Below are 15092 nucleotides of genomic sequence, written 5' to 3'. Positions count from 1 at the left end.
AGATAAGAGTGAAGGCAAATCTGTGATGGGTTATGTCTATTATATCTCTTCCTGCCCAAGGAACAAACCAGACACAGAAGACGATGGACAGAAAACATTTACTGCAGGTAAAGGTCTGACCATGCTTGGGCTGAAGTCCAAGCAGTAGAAGAGAGGACCTGGCAGAATTCCGACCAACATTTCTGCTTTGCTGGAACAGACAATTGCCATGAAGCGGTTGACTGTTGCTGCATGACCCTGTATATGTGGTAAGCCCAGGGTGCACTTCTTTCCTAACTGCCTCCTTATTAATTGCCTACACCATGTACCCAAGGTGCCTATACCATTGTCCATAATGTAGACCATCACTGGAGATTTCATCAAGTGTGATGAGGAACAGGTGAGAACTCTGGGTGAGATTTGCAAAAGTCTTTGAAAAAGGGAGCTGAGCTAGGGCCAGACAACCATTGAGCAGCACATTCTGTGGAAGCAATACTGACCACTTTCTTTATGGACACATGAAATTAGTGTACCATGTTTCCTTGTGAAAAAACCCACTGCAGAAAATCCCACCCTTCAATTCCTTCATATATTCCTGGTGTAGAATTTGGATATAGAACTCCAATGTGCAGTCTTGGATGCAACAAAATTTTAATGAGATCAAGGAAGAAAAGGAGATAGGGAAAAGAGAAATCCAGTATTAAACATGAAGAGGTTGTGGTGGACCTCCTGCCAGATGGCCTAGGTCCAGACCTGCAGAGAGAGGGAGGCCAAAGGATCACTGCGAGCCTGGCACTGGGAGAAAAACACAAACAATGAGAAAGAGGAAGAGACTAATGCCACAAAGCAGTAAGAGAATGTTGCAGAGCTCTATCTTCTGTCCAGCATCATGTCCTGAGGTCTTGGGAGGTTGTTGCCAGGGACACTGCCAGCAGCTTTAGCAAGGGGGGCATCTTCTGCCACAGTAGCGGCTGGTAATGCAGGAGAGGTCCACACCCCCGGAGTTGATGGCCACTCCATCAGAGCTGAGGATGCTGCCAACAGCAGCAGAGGTGGAGGAGCCCACGGCAGTGTTCTGTGGGAAGGAGCTGAGGATGGGTCCGGGCAGGGTCACCACCACGGGGGAGGGCTCAATGACAACGATGGAGCTCTGGCACTGCCTGCAACAGGGCTCATTGCAGCTGCTGGCCAGAGGGGTTGGGCCACAGGGCTGGCAGCAGGGCTGGCACTGGTTGTAGCAGGACATGATTCTGGAATAGACGTTCACCTGGGAGACAGAAGAAGAGATAGTAAAGCACAGAGATGCATGAGAATCAGCACTTCACACAACCACATTGGAGCCAAGATATCTCAAAGCCTATCACATGTTGCCCAGCTCAAAACCCAGGTGTCATCTCAACTAAGTCCCAGGCTCCCTTTAGGAAGCTTCTTCTCTTCCCTTCCCTCTCCCATGAGAAGCAGCTCCCAGCCCTGGGATAGCACAGCCCACATCGCCTGAGATATAACATAGAGGAGAGAACTGATCTTGAAGGAGAAGGAGAAGAGGCTTTGCACTCACCTGATTCCCCAGGAGAAGGAGGCAAGAGAAGTGGATGAGGGACCAGAGAGCTGGGCTGCCTTTTATAGCAGCCCTGCGCTGCCTCAGGCCCAGAGGCACCCTGTTGAGAGTAATAATTTTCCGACAAGCTCCTGTCAAATTAAACCATCCCAGGTAATGGTATAGGCTGTGTCTTGGCTTCCTGCACTTCTGCCTTTTCATTTCCTCCCTTCTGCCTCACATTTTCCAAGATGAAGGCTTCTGTAAGTGCCGGGATGCAAGGTATGAGGATTTCCAGGTTTGAAAGACATCAGTGGAAGCAATGCTGTCTCTTCCCCATGTGCCTTCCATTTCTTCCTTTACTTGGCAAGAGGAAGGCCAAGACAACCTCCCTGCCCGTGCACGCCATCATCCTTTTATCAGTCCTCTTGATGTGCAGTGATTCCGTCGACTGTGGTGGGACACAGGGTCCTCATGTGCAGGCCAATGCCAGATGAAATTCTGAAGCTTATTATCCTTCTTCTAAGTTCGGCAGGCACAGGGGGCAGCAAGGACAGCAAGAAAAGCTTTTGAAGGTGTGTCAGTGGTACAAGAGAGGCCAGGGAAAATGCTTGTCTTCTTCAGATAGAAAGGGAAGACCTGGTTACACAATATGGGGAAGGGTGAGGTACTTGAACACTTTTGCCTCAGTCTTCACTGAGAAGTGTTCAAGCTACTCAGATGATCCTTGGGCTGTAGTACCTCTGCTCTGGAGACAGCTGTGAGAGATGGGGTTGTTCAGCCTGGAGAAGACAAGGCTACAGGGAAGACCGAGCATCTTCTTGTATCCGAAAGGACCACAGGAAAGATGGGAAAGGACTTCTTACAATGGCCTGGACTGATGAGATGAGGATGAATGGTGTTGAGCTGAAAGAGGGGAGATTTCCATGAGGCATTAGCAAGAAATAGTTTGGTGTGTGGGTGATGAGACCATGGCTCAGGTTGCCCATAGAAGACAGGGATGCCCCATCCCTGGAAGTGTTCAAGGCCAGGTTGGATGGAGCTTGGAGTAGAATTGTCTGGTGGTGTGTTTCCCTGTCCATGGAACAGAGCTGGGATTAGGTGATCTTTAAGATCTCTTCCAATCCAAGACAGACATTCTATGAAATTGAATCTCCAGAGCCTCTGCTCAGGCTTCTGACTGGCACCATCAGGACAGGTCGGGGAACCCTGAGCAGATTTCCTCCACAAAGGGACTGAGTCCACTTGCACGTTGCTAATGGAGACCTTAGGAAAGCACAACCAGAAACAGTTTCCCATTTCATTACTTTGTGAAGCACACGGACAGGATTTAAAACTGCACCGACCAGCTACAGGCTTTCCTGGAGCTCCTCGTCGAGACCCCGTGCTTGCTTCACAGGACTCAGAACCTTTGGAGTTGAGGCCCAGGAGAAAGGTAAATGCTTGGAACTTGGACACTGTGACCACAGCCTGCAGGGATGACAGGTTCCTGCTTCAGGAGTGAGTCAGAAACTCATGGCATGAGGTGCCCTAAGGGCTGGAGGTCTGAGGTGAGGGAGAGCTGGCAGGAGACATTGGAGAGACTCTGGGCTCCAGCAGTCCACAGAGAACTCTCTGTGTCTCCAGGAGCTGACACAGCTGTTCAAAACCCATGGCCAGAGGCTTCAGAGGCACAGAGCGGAGGATCAGCCCTGTCTCCTGTCCCAGCTGAAATTCCAAAATGGGAACAAACAAACAAACAAAACAACAAATATGAAAACCGCAAAACCAACCAACCAACGAAAGAACAGCAACAAAAAATCCTCCTAAGAAAAAATTCAGGAAAAAACAAACAACAAAAAGTATCCTAACCACAAAAACAAAAGTAGCAAGAAGAACACTCACCAAGTAATGCAAATCAAACCAAGACAAACACAGTAATGTCAAACAGTTGTTCACCACCAACTGAGGCATGCTCAGCCAGTATTCCGTCAATGCCAGCCTTCAACAAATTCGACCTCCTCGGATATATTGAGGGCATAATGCTGTAGGGTATGGAACATGCCTCTAGCCAGGTGCCCCAATGATTTGACTCAATGATCCCAAGGGTCTTTTCCATCCTGAAAGATTCTATGATTCTACTCTGAAGAAATTCAACAATTTCACCGCAAACCAACCCACAGGAATGACAAACTTGCACATCATCTGATTGCATGGGATGCCACCAGCACTTGAGCTGAGACTTCTGCTTGTGCTGACATCCATCATCCCTGGAAATCCCTCGGTATCTCACGATGGCACTTACAGCAGACTTCATATGGGCAAACACGTGACAGAAGGCAGGAAATGAAAAGTCAGCAGTAGTGCAGGAAACCAGGAAATGTCCCATACCATTACCTGGGATGCTTTGCATTTGACAGGGGCTTGTCAGAGAAGCATTACTTCCCAACAGGTGCCTCTGGGCCTGAGGCAGTGCAGGGCTGCTATAAAAGGCAGCCCAGCTCTCTGCTCCCTCATCGACTTTTCTCACCTCCTTCTCCTTGGGAATCAGGTGAGTGCAAAGCCTCTTCTCCTTCTCCTTCAAGATCAGTTCTCTCCTCTATGTATGTCTCAGGCGATGTGGGCTGTGCTATCCCAGGGCTGGGAGCTGCTTCTCATGGGAGAGGGGAGGAGAGAGGAGGACTTTCATGGAGAGAGGCTGGCACTTAGTTGAGATGACAGCTGGGCTCTGAGCTGGGCAGCCTATGCTGAGCTTTGAAATACCTTGTCTCCAGTGTGATTGTGTGAAGTGCTGATCCTCATGCATCTCTGTGCTTTGCTTCCTCCTTACTCTCTCTCCCAGGTGAACCTCTCTCCCAGAGACATGTCCTGCAACGAGAAGTGCCAGCCCTGCTGCCAGCCCTGCGGCCAGTCCTGTGGCCCAACCCCTCTGGCCAGCAGCTGCAATGAGCCCTGTTGCAGGCAGTGCCAGAGCTCCATCGTTGTCATTGAGCCCTCCCCCGTGGTGGTGACCCTGCCCGGACCCATCCTTAGCTCCTTCCCACAGAACACCGTCGTGGGCTCCTCCACCTCCGCTGCTGTTGGCAGCATCCTCAGCTGTGATGGAGTGCCCATCAACTCTGGCTGCTGTGACCTCTCCTGCATTGCCAGCTGCTACAGATGCCCCCCTGCTAAACATCCTGGCAATGTCCCTGGCAAGAACCTCTCAGGACCTTAGAACACTCTGCTGGAGAAGAGATGGAGCTTTGTGCTTTTGTATTTAGGATAGCTCTTCATCCCTGGCACCTCCTGTAAACGATGGCAGGAAGCGGCCAGCCCGGGCTCTCTATAAGCATGGCCTAAGGCTACATCTCCTCTTTATATTCTCTTTGCTCTCTCCTTCCTTTCCTGTCTCTTTTTTTTCCCAGTGCCAGCCTAGCAGGGGACTTTTCACCTCCCTCTCTAAGGCAGGGAGGAGGACATCCTACAGGAACTCCACCACAGCCTCTTGGTGGCTGTCCCTGGTGCACCCTGTGAGCCTCTTCCTTTTCCCCTTTAGACTCATTAAAGTTGTGCTGCATCCAAGTCTGGGCCTCTGAGTCCTCCTTCCACCTGTGTCTCAGAATCTGCCTCCCGGTCTCAGAGGGAGACCTGGAAGAAGGGGGAGGGGGGGGCTGGACTCCCTGCAGTGGATTTTGTTTCACAGCCTTTCTTTTGGAGCTGATGTAGACATCCCTGGCTACTCCACAGGCAGTGGCCATCCCTTAAAGGATGTCACCAAAGGGTGGCAGGGGTGGGAATGGGAAAACAATCATGGCTGAGGAGGGCCCGCAGCCTCATCTCTGCCTTCGTTTCTCCTCCATTACCTGAGTTATGGTCCATGGCCAGCACACGTGGGCAACAGGCAGATGAGAGAGGTACCTCAGACACTCCTTCAGCACCCGGTATAGCCCAGCTGTCCTCCAGGCATGAACATCTGAGCTAATTCACAAGTTGGGATTGTTTTCAGCCCCACTCACTTACACAATGCAGACCCACTCCCTGTGAAACAAGTACACTCAGGAAACCCAGGGGGTTCCTGAGGGCACCCAGTACCCAAAGATTTACCATCTGGCCATCCCCCCGCTGCTGGCAGACAGTTTTTGACTGGGCAGATGCCATCAGAGCACAGAGCATTCCCAAATGACTCCTGGCTTCACTGTTAAGGCTGCCATTCTGGTGTGCTTTCAATTACACTTGACAGGTTCTTTTTAAACCTTGGCCTTCATCTCTGTGTAATCTTTTAGTCCTGGGATCCCTCAGGTGTCCATGGGCTCCTGGGTGCAGAACAGGAAGTCCTGCTGGGCTCAGAAGAGTGGCTCAGGCACATGGCATCCCATACACCATGGGAGGGTCTCCTCTTGGTGCTCCAGATCACATTGGTGACTCTACATTTGAAGAGCACCACCGAGAGGATCAAGAAGTCCGTGAGAGTCAGCAAGAAGGGTGAAAACGACTGAGCCAGCAAGCAGGCAAATCAAATTCTTTTCCTGGTGACAAAGAGTCTTCATGTTTTTTGATACAACAGTGGTGCTGTAGCATTCCTCCTGATGAGGAAGAGGAAATGCAGTAAAGTCAGCAGGTGCAGGTTGCTCCACGTGGCAATAATGAATGGGTTATTCCCTACCCAGATAAGAAGATATACCAAGAAAATAATGGCACATGGGCCCATGAACCAACCTTGAGAGGCCTGGGAGGCCATGGAGAATGACATCAGTGATAGGTGTCTTGTTCTCCTTTGCTACTGTCCAGGAACAGACCAGAACGAATCAGCAGCCCAGACGAGAGTGAAGGAACAAAGCTGTGGTTCAACAGATCTATGATTTCTCCTACTGCCTGAGGAACCAGCAGACACACTTGGCAGTGGGCAGAACACATGTACTGCAGGTAAAGGTCTGACCATGCTTGGGCTGAAGTCCAAGCAGTAGAAGAGAGGACCTGGCAGAATTCCGACCAACATTTCTGCTTTGCTGGAACAGACAATTGCCATGAAGCGGTTGACTGTTGCTGCATGACCCTGTATATGTGGTAAGCCCAGGGTGCACTTCTTTCCTAACTGCCTCCTTATTAATTGCCTACACCATGTACCCAAGGTGCCTATACCATTGTCCATAATGTAGACCATCACTGGAGATTTCATCAGTTGTGATGAGGAACAGGTGAGAACTCTGGGTGAGAGCTGCAAAAGTCTTTGAAAAAGGGAGTTGAGCTAGGGCCAGACAACCATTGAGCAGCACATTCTGTGGAAGCAATACTGACCACTTTCTTTATGGACACATGAAATTAATGTACCATGTTTCCCCGTGAAAAAACCCACTGCAGGGAATCCCACCCTCCTATTCCTTCATCTCTTCCTTTAGCAGATTTTGGAAAGAGAACTCAAATGCTGAGACTTAGATGCAACAAAATTTTAATGAGATTAAGGAGGAAAAGGGGATGGCTCAAAGGGAAACCACTATCAGCGAAGAAGAGGCTGTGGTGGACCTCCTGCCAGGTGGTCTCCTGCCGGCCTTTCAGAGGGAGGGAGGACAACAGATCACTGCCACTGTGGGGCTGGCACTGGGAGAAAAACACAAAAAAAATGTATAGAGAAAAGTGAGATGAAGAAAATAATGCCACAAAGCAGAAAGAGAATGTTGCAGAGCTCTATCTTCTGTCCAGCATCATGTCCTGAGGTCTTGGGAGGTTGTTGCCAGGGACACTGCCAGCAGCTTTAGCAAGGGGGGCATCTTCTGCCACAGTAGCGGCTGGTAATGCAGGAGAGGTCCACACCCCCGGAGTTGATGGCCACTCCATCAGAGCTGAGGATGCTGCCAACAGCAGCAGAGGTGGAGGAGCCCACGGCAGTGTTCTGTGGGAAGGAGCTGAGGATGGGTCCGGGCAGGGTCACCACCACGGGGGAGGGCTGGATGACAATGGTGGAGCTCTGGCACTGCCTGCAACAGGGCTCATTGCAGCTGCTGGCCAGAGGGGTTGGGCCACAGGGCTGGCAGCAGGGCTGGCACTGGTTGTAGCAGGACATGATTCTGGAATAGACGTTCACCTGGGAGACAGAAGAAGAGATAGTAAAGCACAGAGATGCATGAGAATCAGCACTTCACACAACCACATTGGAGCCAAGATATCTCAAAGCCTATCACATGTTGCCCAGCTCAAAACCCAGGTGTCATCTCAACTAAGTCCCAGGCTCCCTTTAGGAAGCTTCTTCTCTTCCCTTCCCTCTCCCATGAGAAGCAGCTCCCAGCCCTGGGATAGCACAGCCCACATCGCCTGAGATATAACATAGAGGAGAGAACTGATCTTGAAGGAGAAGAGGCTTTGCACTCACCTGATTCCCCAGGAGAAGGAGGCAAGAGAAGTGGATGAGGGACCAGAGAGCTGGGCTGCCTTTTATAGCAGCCCTGCGCTGCCTCAGGCCCAGAGGCACCCTGTTGAGAGTAATAATTTTCCGACAAGCTCCTGTCAAATTAAACCATCCCAGGTAATGGTATAGGCTGTGTCTTGGCTTCCTGCACTTCTGCCTTTTCATTTCCTCCCTTCTGCCTCACATTTTCCAAGATGAAGGCTTCTGTAAGTGCCGGGATGCAAGGTATGAGGATTTCCAGGTTTGAAAGACATCAGTGGAAGCAATGCTGTCTCTTCCCCATGTGCCTTCCATTTCTTCCTTTACTTGGCAAGAGGAAGGCCAAGACAACCTCCCTGCCCGTGCACGCCATCATCCTTTTATCAGTCCTCTTGATGTGCAGTGATTCCGTCGACTGTGGTGGGACACAGGGTCCTCATGTGCAGGCCAATGCCAGATGAAATTCTGAAGCTTATTATCCTTCTTCTAAGTTCGGCAGGCACAGGGGGCAGCAAGGACAGCAAGAAAAGCTTTTGAAGGTGTGTCAGTGGTACAAGAGAGGCCAGGGAAAATGCTTGTCTTCTTCAGATAGAAAGGGAAGACCTGGTTACACAATATGGGGAAGGGTGAGGTACTTGAACACTTTTGCCTCAGTCTTCACTGAGAAGTGTTCAAGCTACTCAGATGATCCTTGGGCTGTAGTACCTCTGCTCTGGAGACAGCTGTGAGAGATGGGGTTGTTCAGCCTGGAGAAGACAAGGCTACAGGGAAGACCGAGCATCTTCTTGTATCCGAAAGGACCACAGGAAAGATGGGAAAGGACTTCTTACAATGGCCTGGACTGATGAGATGAGGATGAATGGTGTTGAGCTGAAAGAGGGGAGATTTCCATGAGGCATTAGCAAGAAATAGTTTGGTGTGTGGGTGATGAGACCATGGCTCAGGTTGCCCATAGAAGACAGGGATGCCCCATCCCTGGAAGTGTTCAAGGCCAGGTTGGATGGAGCTTGGAGTAGAATTGTCTGGTGGTGTGTTTCCCTGTCCATGGAACAGAGCTGGGATTAGGTGATCTTTAAGATCTCTTCCAATCCAAGACAGACATTCTATGAAATTGAATCTCCAGAGCCTCTGCTCAGGCTTCTGACTGGCACCATCAGGACAGGTCGGGGAACCCTGAGCAGATTTCCTCCACAAAGGGACTGAGTCCACTTGCACGTTGCTAATGGAGACCTTAGGAAAGCACAACCAGAAACAGTTTCCCATTTCATTACTTTGTGAAGCACACGGACAGGATTTAAAACTGCACCGACCAGCTACAGGCTTTCCTGGAGCTCCTCGTCGAGCCCCCGTGCTTGCTTCACAGGACTCAGAACCTTTGGAGTTGAGGCCCAGGAGAAAGGTAAATGCTTGGAACTTGGACACTGTGACCACAGCCTGCAGGGATGACAGGTTCCTGCTTCAGGAGTGAGTCAGAAACTCATGGCATGAGGTGCCCTAAGGGCTGGAGGTCTGAGGTGAGGGAGAGCTGGCAGGAGACATTGGAGAGACTCTGGGCTCCAGCAGTCCACAGAGAACTCTCTGTGTCTCCAGGAGCTGACACAGCTGTTCAAAACCCATGGCCAGAGGCTTCAGAGGCACAGAGCGGAGGATCAGCCCTGTCTCCTGTCCCAGCTGAAATTCCAAAATGGGAACAAACAAACAAACAAAACAACAAATATGAAAACCGCAAAACCAACCAACCAACGAAAGAACAGCAACAAAAAATCCTCCTAAGAAAAAATTCAGGAAAAAACAAACAACAAAAAGTATCCTAACCACAAAAACAAAAGTAGCAAGAAGAACACTCACCAAGTAATGCAAATCAAACCAAGACAAACACAGTAATGTCAAACAGTTGTTCACCACCAACTGAGGCATGCTCAGCCAGTATTCCGTCAATGCCAGCCTTCAACAAATTCGACCTCCTCGGATATATTGAGGGCATGATGCTGTAGGGTATGGAACATGCCTCTAGCCAGGTGCCCCAATGATTTGACTCAATGATCCCAAGGGTCTTTTCCATCCTGAAAGATTCTATGATTCTACTCTGAAGAAATTCAACAATTTCACCGCAAACCAACCCACAGGAATGACAAACTTGCACATCATCTGATTGCATGGGATGCCACCAGCACTTGAGCTGAGACTTCTGCTTGTGCTGACATCCATCATCCCTGGAAATCCCTCGGTATCTCACGATGGCACTTACAGCAGACTTCATATGGGCAAACACGTGACAGAAGGCAGGAAATGAAAAGTCAGCAGTAGTGCAGGAAACCAGGAAATGTCCCATACCATTACCTGGGATGCTTTGCATTTGACAGGGGCTTGTCAGAGAAGCATTACTTCCCAACAGGTGCCTCTGGGCCTGAGGCAGTGCAGGGCTGCTATAAAAGGCAGCCCAGCTCTCTGCTCCCTCATCGACTTTTCTCACCTCCTTCTCCTTGGGAATCAGGTGAGTGCAAAGCCTCTTCTCCTTCTCCTTCAAGATCAGTTCTCTCCTCTATGTATGTCTCAGGCGATGTGGGCTGTGCTATCCCAGGGCTGGGAGCTGCTTCTCATGGGAGAGGGGAGGAGAGAGGAGGACTCTCATGGAGAGAGGCTGGCACTTAGTTGAGATGACAGCTGGGCTCTGAGCTGGGCAGCCTATGCTGAGCTTTGAAATACCTTGTCTCCAGTGTGATTGTGTGAAGTGCTGATCCTCATGCATCTCTGTGCTTTGCTTCCTCCTTACTCTCTCTCCCAGGTGAACCTCTCTCCCAGAGACATGTCCTGCAACGAGAAGTGCCAGCCCTGCTGCCAGCCCTGCGGCCAGTCCTGTGGCCCAACCCCTCTGGCCAGCAGCTGCAATGAGCCCTGTTGCAGGCAGTGCCAGAGCTCCATCGTTGTCATTGAGCCCTCCCCCGTGGTGGTGACCCTGCCCGGACCCATCCTTAGCTCCTTCCCACAGAACACCGTCGTGGGCTCCTCCACCTCCGCTGCTGTTGGCAGCATCCTCAGCTGTGATGGAGTGCCCATCAACTCTGGCTGCTGTGACCTCTCCTGCATTGCCAGCTGCTACAGATGCCCCCCCTGCTAAACATCCTGGCAATGTCCCTGGCAAGAACCTCTCAGGACCTTAGAACACTCTGCTGGAGAAGAGATGGAGCTTTGTGCTTTTGTATTTAGGATAGCTCTTCATCCCTGGCACCTCCTGTAAACGATGGCAGGAAGCGGCCAGCCCGGGCTCTCTATAAGCATGGCCTAAGGCTACATCTCCTCTTTATATTCTCTTTGCTCTCTCCTTCCTTTCCTGTCTCTTTTTTTTCCCAGTGCCAGCCTAGCAGGGGACTTTTCACCTCCCTCTCTAAGGCAGGGAGGAGGACATCCTACAGGAACTCCACCACAGCCTCTTGGTGGCTGTCCCTGGTGCACCCTGTGAGCCTCTTCCTTTTCCCCTTTAGACTCATTAAAGTTGTGCTGCATCCAAGTCTGGGCCTCTGAGTCCTCCTTCCACCTGTGTCTCAGAATCTGCCTCCCGGTCTCAGAGGGAGACCTGGAAGAAGGGGGAGGGGGGGGCTGGACTCCCTGCAGTGGATTTTGTTTCACAGCCTTTCTTTTGGAGCTGATGTAGACATCCCTGGCTACTCCACAGGCAGTGGCCATCCCTTAAAGGATGTCACCAAAGGGTGGCAGGGGTGGGAATGGGAAAACAATCATGGCTGAGGAGGGCCCGCAGCCTCATCTCTGCCTTCGTTTCTCCTCCATTACCTGAGTTATGGTCCATGGCCAGCACACGTGGGCAACAGGCAGATGAGAGAGGTACCTCAGACACTCCTTCAGCACCCGGTATAGCCCAGCTGTCCTCCAGGCATGAACATCTGAGCTAATTCACAAGTTGGGATTGTTTTCAGCCCCACTCACTTACACAATGCAGACCCCACTCCCTGTGAAACAAGTACACTCAGGAAACCCAGGGGGTTCCTGAGGGCACCCAGTACCCAAAGATTTACCATCTGGCCATCCCCCCGCTGCTGGCAGACAGTTTTTGACTGGGCAGATGCCATCAGAGCACAGAGCATTCCCAAATGACTCCTGGCTTCACTGTTAAGGCTGCCATTCTGGTGTGCTTTCAATTACACTTGACAGGTTCTTTTTAAACCTTGGCCTTCATCTCTGTGTAATCTTTTAGTCCTGGGATCCCTCAGGTGTCCATGGGCTCCTGGGTGCAGAACAGGAAGTCCTGCTGGGCTCAGAAGAGTGGCTCAGGCACATGGCATCCCATACACCATGGGAGGGTCTCCTCTTGGTGCTCCAGATCACATTGGTGACTCTACATTTGAAGAGCACCACCGAGAGGATCAAGAAGTCCGTGAGAGTCAGCAAGAAGGGTGAAAACGACTGAGCCAGCAAGCAGGCAAATCAAATTCTTTTCCTGGTGACAAAGAGTCTTCATGTTTTTTGATACAACAGTGGTGCTGTAGCATTCCTCCTGATGAGGAAGAGGAAATGCAGTAAAGTCAGCAGGTGCAGGTTGCTCCACGTGGCAATAATGAATGGGTTATTCCCTACCCAGATAAGAAGATATACCAAGAAAATAATGGCACATGGGCCCATGAACCAACCTTGAGAGGCCTGGGAGGCCATGGAGAATGACATCAGTGATAGGTGTCTTGTTCTCCTTTGCTACTGTCCAGGAACAGACCAGAACGAATCAGCAGCCCAGACGAGAGTGAAGGAACAAAGCTGTGGTTCAACAGATCTATGATTTCTCCTACTGCCTGAGGAACCAGCAGACACACTTGGCAGTGGGCAGAACACATGTACTGCAGGTAAAGGTCTGACCATGCTTGGGCTGAAGTCCAAGCAGTAGAAGAGAGGATCTGGCAGAATTCCGACCAACATTTCTGCTTTGCTGGAACAGACAATTGCCATGAAGCGGTTGACTGTTGCTGCATGACCCTGTATATGTGGTAAGCCCAGGGTGCACTTCTTTCCTAACTGCCTCCTTATTAATTGCCTACACCATGTACCCAAGGTGCCTATACCATTGTCCATAATGTAGACCATCACTGGAGATTTCATCAGTTGTGATGAGGAACAGGTGAGAACTCTGGGTGAGAGCTGCAAAAGTCTTTGAAAAAGGGAGTTGAGCTAGGGCCAGACAACCATTGAGCAGCACATTCTGTGGAAGCAATACTGACCACTTTCTTTATGGACACATGAAATTAATGTACCATGTTTCCCCGTGAAAAAACCCACTGCAGGGAATCCCACCCTCCTATTCCTTCATCTCTTCCTTTAGCAGATTTTGGAAAGAGAACTCAAATGCTGAGACTTAGATGCAACAAATTTTAATGAGATTAAGGAGGAAAAGGGGATGGCTCAAAGGGAAACCACTATCAGCGAAGAAGAGGCTGTGGTGGACCTCCTGCCAGGTGGTCTCCTGCCGGCCTTTCAGAGGGAGGGAGGACAACAGATCACTGCCACTGTGGGGCTGGCACTGGGAGAAAAACACAAAAAAATGTATAGAGAAAAGTGAGATGAAGAAAATAATGCCACAAAGCAGAAAGAGAATGTTGCAGAGCTCTATCTTCTGTCCAGCATCATGTCCTGAGGTCTTGGGAGGTTGTTGCCAGGGACACTGCCAGCAGCTTTAGCAAGGGGGGCATCTTCTGCCACAGTAGCGGCTGGTAATGCAGGAGAGGTCCACACCCCCGGAGTTGATGGCCACTCCATCAGAGCTGAGGATGCTGCCAACAGCAGCAGAGGTGGAGGAGCCCACGGCAGTGTTCTGTGGGAAGGAGCTGAGGATGGGTCCGGGCAGGGTCACCACCACAGGGGAGGGCTGGATGACAATGGTGGAGCTCTGGCACTGCCTGCAACAGGGCTCATTGCAGCTGCTGGCCAGAGGGGTTGGGCCACAGGGCTGGCAGCAGGGCTGGCACTGGTTGTAGCAGGACATGATTCTGGAATAGACGTTCACCTGGGAGACAGAAGAAGAGATAGTAAAGCACAGAGATGCATGAGAATCAGCACTTCACACAACCACATTGGAGCCAAGATATCTCAAAGCCTATCACATGTTGCCCAGCTCAAAACCCAGGTGTCATCTCAACTAAGTCCCAGGCTCCCTTTAGGAAGCTTCTTCTCTTCCCTTCCCTCTCCCATGAGAAGCAGCTCCCAGCCCTGGGATAGCACAGCCCACATCGCCTGAGATATAACATAGAGGAGAGAACTGATCTTGAAGGAGAAGGAGAAGAGGCTTTGCACTCACCTGATTCCCCAGGAGAAGGAGGCAAGAGAAGTGGATGAGGGACCAGAGAGCTGGGCTGCCTTTTATAGCAGCCCTGCGCTGCCTCAGGCCCAGAGGCACCCTGTTGAGAGTAATAATTTTCCGACAAGCTCCTGTCAAATTAAACCATCCCAGGTAATGGTATAGGCTGTGTCTTGGCTTCCTGCACTTCTGCCTTTTCATTTCCTCCCTTCTGCCTCACATTTTCCAAGATGAAGGCTTCTGTAAGTGCCGGGATGCAAGGTATGAGGATTTCCAGGTTTGAAAGACATCAGTGGAAGCAATGCTGTCTCTTCCCCATGTGCCTTCCATTTCTTCCTTTACTTGGCAAGAGGAAGGCCAAGACAACCTCCCTGCCCGTGCACGCCATCATCCTTTTATCAGTCCTCTTGATGTGCAGTGATTCCGTCGACTGTGGTGGGACACAGGGTCCTCATGTGCAGGCCAATGCCAGATGAAATTCTGAAGCTTATTATCCTTCTTCTAAGTTCGGCAGGCACAGGGGGCAGCAAGGACAGCAAGAAAAGCTTTTGAAGGTGTGTCAGTGGTACAAGAGAGGCCAGGGAAAATGCTTGTCCTCTTCAGATAGAAAGGGAAGACCTGGTTACACAATATGGGGAAGGGTGAGGTACTTGAACACTTTTGCCTCAGTCTTCACTGAGAAGTGTTCAAGCTACTCAGATGATCCTTGGGCTGTAGTACCTCTGCTCTGGAGACAGCTGTGAGAGATGGGGTTGTTCAGCCTGGAGAAGACAAGGCTACAGGGAAGACCGAGCATCTTCTTGTATCCGAAAGGACCACAGGAAAGATGGGAAAGGACTTCTTACAATGGCCTGGACTGATGAGATGAGGATGAATGGTGTTGAGCTGAAAGAGGGGAGATTTCCATGAGGCATTAGCAAGAAATAGTTTGGTGTGTGGGT

General features: G+C 50.6%; 1 protein-coding gene and 4 pseudogenes across 1 annotated transcript; 2 read left to right on the top strand and 3 right to left on the bottom strand.

Annotated features, from left to right (window-relative positions):
- Positions 1 to 916: 916 nt before the first annotated feature.
- LOC115599773 lies at positions 917 to 1925 on the bottom strand (annotated as a pseudogene).
- Positions 1926 to 3489: 1564 nt separating this feature from the next.
- On the top strand, positions 3490 to 4712 carry LOC115599772. Its single transcript, XM_030465775.1, is given in 4 exon segments — positions 3490 to 3542; positions 3865 to 3940; positions 3942 to 4046; positions 4338 to 4712. Coding segments are annotated over 4 exon segments (609 nt in total).
- A 2514-nt stretch (positions 4713 to 7226) lies between these two features.
- Positions 7227 to 8229, bottom strand: LOC115599771 (annotated as a pseudogene).
- Positions 8230 to 9793: 1564 nt separating this feature from the next.
- On the top strand, positions 9794 to 10974 carry LOC115599770 (annotated as a pseudogene).
- Positions 10975 to 13530: 2556 nt separating this feature from the next.
- Positions 13531 to 14539, bottom strand: LOC115599769 (annotated as a pseudogene).
- Between the last annotated feature and the right edge of the window lie 553 nt (positions 14540 to 15092).

This window comes from Calypte anna, chromosome 27, assembly GCF_003957555.1.
Source record: "Calypte anna isolate BGI_N300 chromosome 27, bCalAnn1_v1.p, whole genome shotgun sequence".
Taxonomy (NCBI): Eukaryota; Metazoa; Chordata; class Aves; order Apodiformes; family Trochilidae; genus Calypte; species Calypte anna.
This window is presented reverse-complemented; position numbering and strand designations above follow the sequence as displayed.